At 46.5% G+C, this 10,731-nt stretch overlaps 1 protein-coding gene across 3 annotated transcripts; it reads right to left on the bottom strand.

The window, feature by feature from the left end:
• Positions 1-5,972: 5,972 nt before the first annotated feature.
• On the bottom strand, positions 5,973-8,931 carry LOC123045936 (uncharacterized). Of its 3 annotated transcripts, none has more exons than XR_006421774.1 (4): positions 8,245-8,931; positions 7,466-7,525; positions 7,281-7,387; positions 5,973-6,545 (listed from the first exon to the last, which is right to left on the bottom strand). XR_006421774.1 is itself a non-coding variant. In XM_044469185.1 (4 exons), exons 1-4 carry the CDS (start codon positions 7,874-7,876, stop codon positions 6,336-6,338), a joined length of 396 nt encoding a protein of 131 aa, XP_044325120.1. In that variant the 5' UTR covers positions 7,877-8,199; the 3' UTR covers positions 5,973-6,335. The 3 variants fall into 3 exon arrangements, 1 of the variants encoding a protein (XP_044325120.1); XM_044469185.1 differs by lacking the exon at positions 8,245-8,931 and adding an exon at positions 7,865-8,199 and having other exon boundaries at positions 5,973-6,552; XR_006421773.1 differs by lacking the exon at positions 8,245-8,931 and having other exon boundaries at positions 7,466-7,556.
• Positions 8,932-10,731: the final 1,800 nt, after the last annotated feature.

Below are 10,731 nucleotides of genomic sequence, written 5' to 3'. Positions count from 1 at the left end.
AAGTAATAAATCATATCCTGGGGACTACGCACACAACCAGGATCAAGTGAATTAAACCATATCTTAGCATCACCCTTTAATGAGAACGAAAATATTTTAAGGATATAAAAGTAGCGAGTTCTCTCATCATTAGTGAACAGGGTAGCTATATCATTTAATTTAGTAAGATGTGCCACAACAGTTTCAGATTCAAAGCCATAAAAAGGATCAAATTCAACCAAAGTAATTATATCAGGATCAACAGAGAATTCATAATCCTTATCAGTAACACAGATAGGTGAAGTAGCAAAAGCAGGGTCAGGTTTCATTCTAGCATTAAGAGATTGCTGCTTCCATTTAGCTAATAACCTCTTTAGATCATATCTATCATTGCAAGCTAAAATAGCTCTAGTAGCTTCTTCATCCATAACATAACCCTCAGGAACAACATGCAATTCATATTTATTAGGGGGAGAGTCTTCATCATCACTTTCATCAATATTATCAGTTTCAATAATTTCATTCTCTCTAACCCTAGCAAGTTGTTCATCAAGAAATTCACCAAGTGGCATAGTAGTATCAAGCATAGAAGTAGTTTCATCATAAGTATCATGCATAGCAGAAGTGGCATCATCAATAACATGCGACATATCAGAAATAGCAGAAGAAGGTTTAGGTGTCGCAAGCTTACTCAAAACAGAAGGTGAATCAAGTGCAGAGCTAGATGGCAGTTCCTTACCTCCCCTCGTAGTTGAGGGATAAATCTTGGTTCTTGGAACTTTCAAGTTCTTCATAATGATAAGCAGATATAAATCCCAAGTGACTCAAAGAATAGAGCTATGCTCCCGGCAACGGCGCTAGAAAATAGTCTTGATAACCCACAAGTATAGGGGATCGCAACAGTTTTTGAGGGTAGAGTATTCAACCCAAATTTATTGATTCGACACAAGGGGAGCCAAAGAATATTCTCAAGTATTAGCAGCTGAGTTGTCAATTCAACCACACCTGGATAACTTAATATCTGCAACAAGGTATTTAGTAGCAAAGTAATATGATAGTACTGGTAGCGGTGGCAAAAGGTGACGGTAGCAAAAGTAATATTTTTGGTGTTTTATAGTAATTGTAACAGTAGCAATGGAAAAGTAAATAAGCGAAGAACAATATATGGAAAGCTCGTAGGCAATGGATCAGTGATGGAGAATTATGTCGGATGCGGTTCATCATGTAACAGTCATAACCTAGGGTGATACAGAACTAGCTCCAATTCATCAATGTAATGTAGGCATGTATTCCGAATATAGTCATACGTGCTTATGGAAAAGAACTTGCATGCCATCTTTTGTCCTACCCTCCCGTGGCAGCGGGTCCTAGCGGAAACTAAGGGATATTAAGACCTCTGTTTAATAGAGTACCGGACCAAAGCTTTAACGCATAGTGAATACATGAACTCCTCAAACTATGATCATCACCGGGAGTGGTCCCGATTATTTTCACTTCGGGGTTGCCGGATCATAACACATAGTAGGTAACTATAGACTTGCAAGATAGGATCAAGAACTCTCATATATTGATGAAAACATAATAGGTTCAGATCTGAAATCATGGCACTCGGTCCCTAGTGACAAGCATTAAGCATAGCAAAGTCATAGCAACATCAATCTCAGAACATAGTGGATACTAGGGATCAAACCATAACAAAACTAACTCGATTACATGATAAATCTCATCCAACCCATCGCCGTCCAGCAAGCCTACGATGGAATTACTCACGCACGGTGGTGAGCATCATGAAATTGGTGATGGAGGATGGTTGATGAAGACGACGGTGACGGATTCCCCTCTCCGGAGCCCCGAACGGACTCCAGATCAGTCCTCCCGAGAGGTTTTAGGGCTTGGCGGCGGCTCCATATCGTAAAACGTGATGAATCCTTCTCTCTGATTTTTTCCCTCGAAAGTGAATATATAGAGTTGGAGTTGAGGTCGGAGGAGCTCCAGGGGGCCACAAGGTAGGGGGCGCGCCCAGGGGGGCAGGTGCGCCCCCCACCCTCGTGGCTAGGGTGTGGCTCCTCTGGTCTTGATCTTTTGCCAGTATTTTTTATTATTTCCAAAAATACGCTCCGTGGAGTTTCAGGTCATTTTGAGAACTTTTGTTTCTGCACATAAATAGTACCGTGGCAATTCTGCTGAAAACAATGTCAGTCCGGGTTAGTTCCATTCAAATCATGTAAGTTAGAGTGCAAAATAAGGGCAAAAGTGTTTGGAAAAGTAGATACGACGAAGATGTATCAGGAAGTTATGGTGGTGGTGGTGGTTGATGAAGAAGCAATCATCCCTAAGTAGCCTAGACACCTTAGGAGACTCAAATCACTCCTCAAGCAACCACTAATGCGATGGGGAACAAAATTGGTTAGGTTGCGGAAGTCGGTGGTGGTGTAGCGGATGATGTGGTGGAAGCCCTAGGCAAAGATGCCAAAGTTTAAAAAATTTGATGGAGTCAAAAGATGTTGGTTGTATTTTTGTGGGAAGGAGGATGTCAAGAGCTTTTCAACGAGCTAAAGAACGCGAAAATCGAACTCCGAATGAATTAGTTATGGCTGAAACAAAAATCTGCTGAAATGGGAAACTACAGGTGTCGGATGTCCGGGGGCCGGACGTCCGGGCGGGCTCGGAAGTCCGTAAATTAGGCTCGGGTTAGGGGCTCTGGTTGTCCGGAAAAGGTCGGACGTCCGGTCGGTCGAGGGGCTTCGAACGTCCTTGAAAGGGCCGGTCGTCCGGGGGTCGGGGTCAACGCGAGATGCGAGATCCGGGGCGCGATTTTGGGCGGAAAATGGAGATTTTGGGGTCAAAATTGATGAGATTTCGTGGATGGAAAGTGGGGAAAATTGGGGAAATGCTAGATCCACTCGAAACCAAGCAAATCCATGGATCAAATCCAACAAAACTTCATCAAACGAACAAATCACAAAAAAAAATTGGGGCTATTTTGGTGGGGATTTTCGAATTTGGGGAAGAACACAACAAAATTAGGCTAGAAAACAATGAGGGGAGGCTCCGAAATCGTGATCAACGTGGCTCATGATACCAAGATGATGTAGGGTAGGAACCCTATCGTCCGATCTTTCACGAAAGGAGCGGAATCCCGTGAAGAGCACGAAGAACACAAAGGGGAAAACGAGAGAAAACACTCAAACCAACTTGAATAGGTCACACATGTGCTAGATCCTCGGATACATGGAACGATACACGGTACACGATCAACTAGGGATGATACATGGTAACCGGTCTTCTCCGTGGGGAGGTCTTGAATCCACGGGGATCTTCCTTTAGAAAGGGGGCTTGAATCCAAAGGGATCTTCTCCGAAGAGGTCGCGGTCTCTCGCAAGGAGGAGACCCAATATGGATGAGCGTAGCTCTATCTCTCAAATGAGCTATCACGGCGCTAACCCTCACTAGTAGGTGGAGAAGGTCTATTTATAGTCTTAGTGCAAATGGGGGTGAAGTGAAGGGGTACATGGCCCTCGGGCCCGATCTCTGTGCACAGACAGGCGTCGGACGTCTGATAGGTATCGGACGTCCGATGGCTTGCGAGGGTCCGGTCGTCCGGTACTTGTCGGACGTCCGGCGTTTCGGCTCGGATGAGGTGGCACCGGATTTCCAGGGACGATCGGACGTCCGGATGCTGGAGTGTGTCGGACGTCCGCTCATTTTGGCTCGGGTGCGGGGTCGCCGGTCGTCCGGTCCGAACCGGTCGTCCGGTGGGTCTTCAGGCGTCGGACGTCCGGTCCAGACCTGTCGTCCGGTGGCTGGAGCTTCTTCCGCAACTCTTCTTCTCGTTCCTCGCGCTTGGTGTCCTCACTTTTTTGTTCATGGGCTTCCTCTTGGTTCCTGGTCATGCATAGCACACATGTTTGAGGTAGTAGCCACGTATCACGTATGGAAAGTGATGGTTCGAAGAGGAGCGAGTTCACCTTGCGTCCGATGGCGTATGTTCGAGGTCTTGTCATATGTCCTCTTGGGGCTTGGAGAGTAGTCGGAGTGTACATGGGGATAAATGTGGGATGCTCCGCATCACGATATGCCACACGTGTGGCAGTTATTGGCGTCCTAAATTAAGGGGAGTGCTACGCGTCGGCCGATGGATTTTTTTTAAATATTCGCCACCTCGCCAGCCGTCTGATATAAGTTTCTCAACATACTATCCCACTTCGCAACAAGAGTGTTGTTTCAGAAATAATGCTGACTATTTCAACAAAGAGTTTTGTTTCAGAAACACCAGTGAATATTGTAAAAAAAGAGCTTTGTTTCAGAAACTTTGACGACGTTGTCAAAAGCATCTCTGCATATGGTTTCTCTTTGCAACAAGAGCATTGTTTCAGAAACACACCTTACTATCACAACAAGAGCTTTGTTCAGAAAACATACTGTGCAGAAAGAGCACCGTGAGCCGCTGCCGTCGCAGGTCCTTGCTATGACGCTCACCGTCAACCCCGCCGAACCTCGCCGAGACGAGCCCCCGCCGCTCTTGGACGTCCCCACCTCCTGCCCGCGGGTCATCCTCGTCGAATCCGGCTGGAATCCTAGCCGCACGAGTCGCCGTCCCTCATGGCTCCCGGACGTCCCCGCCTCCTGCCCGCACCCTATCCTTGTCGGATCTGGTGAGATTCCTTGCCTCCATTGCCCTCCAGCTGCAAGAGTCACTGAGCGCCGCTGCAAAAAAGGGCCAGTAAGTTGAGACTCCCTTCCAAAACAACTGCTCAGTTGCAGAAACGATGTGTACACAGAGGTGAGGGTGGGCTTGCTCTCGTCCGTCTGATCAGCTGATGATCTGACGGACACGGAGCCGGCGGACGGACCTTGCGATCGGCCGGTTGAAGGTAAGCTTTTCCTTAAATATATGGAAAAAGCTTGGCTTCAACCGGCGAACACTCGCGGTGCGATCCGCCGGCTTGTTCATGTGGCGCATGTCCTGCCTGGACGGTTTTATCTTTTTCTTTCTTTCAGTCAATGTGACCGCTGAGCGTTGTTCACTGTCCTCTACAATACTTTCTGCAGCAAACTATATGTTGCAAGAAAATGTAACAAGACTTGTGTTGCAGAAAAATATTGTAAAAAAACTAAATTGCAACAAGAGCTCTGTTACAAGAAAAAAAAAACTTGTAAAAAGACATGTGCTGTAAAAAAATCTGCAACTTAACATATGTTGCAAAAAATTCTGTAACATGACCAGTGATGCAGGAATTTCTTACAACATGACCTGTATTGCAATGATAAAAAGTGATGCTCGATCGCTCAATCCACCTGATACGATGGCTCGCGAGCCGACATGCCTTTTTAAAAGATCCGCCAGCCTACGCATAACAGCCTTGGATCGCCTTGATCCATGCACCGTCACCCACACTCGCACACACACTCCGTTATTTCTCTTGTCTACCACGTGTCCTCTACCTTATCCTGGAACAACGGTGGTGTTCCGAACCAGACGACTGCAACTTAGACAATCTTTTGTAACATCAGCTCTGTTACAAAAAAAACTGTAACAAAACCTTTGTTGCAAAAAACAAATCTACAACAAAAACTTTGTTGCAAAAAAAAACCCCGCAATACAACCTATGTTGCAGAATATATTCTGCAACATAATCTTTATTGTAAATGTTTCCGCAACAAGATCTTTGTTGCGAAGTAAAGAGAGACGTTGAGCCATAGGATTATGTCACATCCAACGACCCGCGAGGCGGTGGATCGTTTTAATCTACATGTGCAATAGCAATTCCGTTAGAGCTCGATAGTTGGTTTTTTCCAGGAAGAAAAGCTTGCTTGACCCGTTAGACCAATCTCTACTATTAAAGGGGGATATGCAGTCGTCGTCGTGATGGTTCGACCGCAACCCCACCCTCGATCGCATCCCGTTGCTAACACGGCCCATGAACCAGATACATCGCCACCAACTCAGCCCACGATCAGATACATCTCCACCAACTCAGCCCACGATCAGATACATCTCCACCAACTCAGCCCACGATCACGCACCGGCCAAAGAAAAACAACAGTTACGACTCAATCCACGATCACGCACCGGCCAAAGAAAAACAACAGTACCACGATCACGCACCGGCCAAAGAAAAACAACAGTACTCCATGCATTGACCAAAAAAACAAACCAAAAAAAAGACACGTCCCAGCCAAACCAAACAAAGAAACAAGTGCGGAAGCTCCATCGAGCCGTCATCGCACGTCACCAGGAACGCCAGTTTTTCCTCTCGCTGGACCCATACTCGCCCTCCGGCCACATCCGCCGGAACGGAACCAGTCCGGCCACGCCGGAACCAGCAACCTCTGCTCCCGTCTCATGGTGTTGCTCACCAAGGCCGTCTGTTCCTGCACCCATCTCCTCTCATGGTGTTGCTCACCAAGGCCGTCTGTTCCTGCACCCATCTCCTCACGCCGCAGGTACATCCTCCTGCCACCATCCTCACCTGAGGCCGTCGGAACCAGCCACCTCCGCGCGCCGGCTGTTCCTGCACCCATCTCCTCACGCCGCAGGTACATCCTCCTGCCACCATCCTCACCTGTTGCCTACAAATAAAATGCATTCATGATGTCTGAGCAAATTACCTACATTACAAAGATACTTAACTCAACCTTTAAGGACTGAACAAAAGCATAAGTACAACATGGTGTATACTTTGTTTAGTCAGGCCAGTCGAGTCTGGATTAACCTAGCAGAAGCCAACTCATCTATTTTGAGGAAGCCGGCTCAATCCAGATCGGTCATCGTCTTTGATATTATGGAGGGAGGGGGGTACCAGTACCAATATATACAATGCTAAACATGCTTATAACTTGCCAGACATAAGTAGAACTTCAGGCATCAGCCGAATTTAGCACTCCAGCATTGAGCCGAGGTTAGATTTCAAAAGCTCGGAGAAGATGGGGGCTATAAGCATACTTTCAATTTCAACCCGCTTAAAAGCAACTATTACTTACTTGCTACCCATGTGCACATGAAAATTCAAGTCACTAAAGTAGAAATTTTTCATTAGGACAGTGAATGTTTACTCAAAAAACCAGCAATATAGCGTTCCAGTGCTCCGCATTCAAATAAAATTACGTTGTTGCAGGAGGAAATAACAGAAATGGTGATTAATTTGGCTAATTAGTAGTAATGCAGTAGAAAAGCCTTATGAAGTAGCTAGGAGATAAAAGACTATGACCAACACAACTGTACAATTAATTTATAACAATCTTATGCAAGAAATTAAGCATAGGCAATAGAATGGCAAATTAGATCGAGAAGATATGACCTCCTGGTCAGAAGGCCGAGGATCTTAGACCGAGGATCTTGGGGCATACGGTTCCATTCATTCATCCATATGAAGGTTGTTCGCGCAGAGAAATCCCATATTTGAACCTAAATATAAATAGACATGTGATCGAAGAAAAGAAACACAAAACTTTACACATTCAAGCGAAAATAATCAGAAATTACCGGCTCAGACTCCGAAGCCAGAATCTTGTTTGCTCTTTTAAAGTTCTCGACTGAGTTATCCTGATATGTTAGAAGTAAAAGTTAGAACAACACCGTCTTCTTATGAACTGAAGTGAAATTCATGCATGAAAACATATAGATCCTTTACAAAACCAACACTGCTTTCCAGCAAGTACACCCAATGCAAAGAAATCACAGCAACTGCAGAACGTTTCAGAATGGCACTTATTCCCCCAATCTGTATTGCTAATATCGTCATAATTACAGTAACCATCTAATCATTTTTGTAATGCAAAAGAATGCAGGTAATAAGAACATAAAGTTATAGGACATAGAGATGTCACAGGACAGAGGGCATCTGTATGATAAAGGGAAAAGAGGTATGTGTATGCCACTCACATGTCTCAACATAAGGTCTTCAATAAGCTTTCAGAACTTAGCCTAGCTTAATTTTATCAGTTTTTGATTATGAGAGGACACCAAGATCACAACCCACCAATACACCCCGGCCACCATCTGGTTTCTTCATACGAGAACAAACGGACACCACTGACTACAGTGTTTCGTCTTCCGATGATGATGACAATGTGCACACACATGTGGCTATGATGGTTCCCATAGCCGGCAATCTCACAGCCTTTCAGCCAGTACAACATGTTCAAACGCCAATCGGTATCGACCTTACGCATAAAAAAATTTCAGCTTGCATTTATACATTTGTTAACCTAAGTGGTCCACACAATGGTTTTTCAGGAAATCACTCTCGTGAAGCCACTTACTATGATCACCGTGTATCACTTCAAGGAACACAAAGCAGCATCGAGCATAATATTGGCTCAGATATAGCGGTTGGACTCAACACCTCACACACTGGTCTTGAACACATTGCTTCAAATGCAATCATTACATCTGACAAAAAACAGAAAAGGCGAGAACAATACAGAGCACGGCGGGATAGACTAACACCTGAAGAGAAGGAGAAAATCAATGCACACCGCAGAGCAGCTAGGAAGAAGAAAACAGACGAGGAGAGGAATGCCCGTCAGAGAGAAGCCAGGCAACGGATGACAGCAGAGGAGAAGCAACAAAGTAACACCCTTAGAAGGGCGGCCTACCAAAATATGATGGTCGAGGACAAGCAAGAGAGAAACAGCTGCAGAAGGGCGTCCTACCAAAATATGCCGGTCGAGGAGAATCAAGAGAGGAATTACTGCAGAAGGGTGGCATACCAAAATATGACAGACGAGGAGAAGCAGGAGACAAACGCCCGCCGAAGAGCACGTGTGCAGAACATACCACCCAAGGAGAAACAAAAGATGCTAGCTCAGCGCAATGCAATACTCACGGCTAGGCGCAACATCCCTTGCGCTGAATCCATCGCAATGCCGCGCCCAGATGCAGCTACCTTAGCTACGCCCAACCTGATGTCGACTACTCATGCCAGAGACCCCGCCGCTTCAGCTCCTTCCCCCCAGTTAGTGAGTAAGGCTGGTTACAGCTTCGAATCAGACGGTAATCCTCCCATCTCTACTCTACTTGTTATGTCCATGTGAGTTGGACCAGTATTTACCAGCTCCTCAACCGTGCAGGCGAGTACATTAGTCGTACCCTGGACAATAATGAGGCCGCCGACGAACTCATAAATGCCTCGCAGCAAACCAATGATCAGCGAATACATGAAAACCAGAATCAAGCCCATGAGCAGAGCCAGGAGACCAGAGCACAACGTAGGGCTCACGAGCGAGCTCACAAACGAGCTATGGCGGTAAAGAACATTCAAGGGAGTGCCGAAAAACGAAGAGTGCACAGGAAAAGCATAGTAGAAGGTGAGAGGTCAGCGTTGCTAGATCGTCGTAATGCAAGCTTTGCAGCTAAGCGGAGGTCTCCACACCCAAGTACCTTGCATGTGAACAGAGCAGCAACAAGCTCAGAAACACCGCCCACAGGAGCTGCTTCACCGGCTTCCTCCCCTTCGTCGAGCACGCCGTCTTACACCATCGGGACCGATGGTAACCCTCTCACCTTTACTCCCCTCCCGGTGACCACTCACACTAAACCATTACTTACCGGCTCAACAATGTTGCAGCTGACATGGAAGCCTTCCTTAGTGGCATCATGGACGAGAATGGACTTTCCGGTGACCTCATGGATGATGAGTACTACCTATTTGGCGGTCAAGGTACTCCCAGGCGTCCTTCGCTGCCCGTCCCTCTATATTATTGGTTTATGATGTGCATCCCATCGTGACTTGTTATATCTCCACAATGCTTGCAACATCTGACACTGATAGCACGGACCTCGATGAGCCCGTAGAATCCTCCAACACGGGATCTATCGACCTAGATCCTTTCGACTATGTCTACTCGAACATCCCAGACAGCACGCACATCCTGAAGCACGCGGCAAACTGCGACCATTGCAAGGCCAAGAAGTTCCAGTACGAGACTAACGGCTTCTGCTGTCGGAACGGGGAGATTGAGCTAGCTGAACGCGAGCCTATCCCAGAGCTGATGAGGTTATGGTCAAGCGCGGATGCAGACTCTCGGCATTTCCGAGAGAGCATTCGGTTCTTCAACGGGCACTTCACCTTCACTACCCTTGGCGTCAGCCTAGACAACAACTACACAAACATGAAGTCCGGGGTGTACACGTTTCGAGCACATGGCACTATGTACCACAAGGTGCACTCGTTCGGTCCAAGATCTCGCCCTGGACATTTGCAGTTGTACTTCTACGACGACGATCCCAGCTTAAACCATCGCAAGGAGGCCACCAAGCAATTGGACCAGCACGTTGTCAGCAAGTTAGTGGACGTCCTCAGGGAAAACCCCTACTCCCAGCAGTTTAGGAGTTTGGGTGCCCATAAGGAAAATCTCGAGGAGTACCGGATAGACCTCAACATTGACCAGAAGCTAGACCAACGAAGATATAACAGACCCGTGTCATCCGAGGTGGCTGCGATTTGGGTCGAGGGAAGCGATCTAGCAAACAGGTTCAACCGCAGCATTACACTCTATGGGGACAACAACGAGAAGTATAGTATACATGCCACAGATGGCTGTTATGACCCGCTTTCGTATCCCCTCTTTTTCCCAAGGGGGGAGCTTGGTTGGCATCCAAATATCCCTAAGCACAATGTCCCTTGGGAGGTTGCACAACAACCAAGAAGAAACCGTGATAACGATTCAGGTGCGCCTGGTTGGTATGCTTATATGCCACAAAAAGTTCTCTATCCTTCCATATGGTACCTAACCTTCTTATTTCAC

The sequence above is a fragment of the Triticum aestivum genome, chromosome 1A (genome assembly GCF_018294505.1).
Source record: "Triticum aestivum cultivar Chinese Spring chromosome 1A, IWGSC CS RefSeq v2.1, whole genome shotgun sequence".
Lineage (NCBI taxonomy): Eukaryota > Viridiplantae > Streptophyta > Magnoliopsida > Poales > Poaceae > Triticum > Triticum aestivum.
This window is presented reverse-complemented; position numbering and strand designations above follow the sequence as displayed.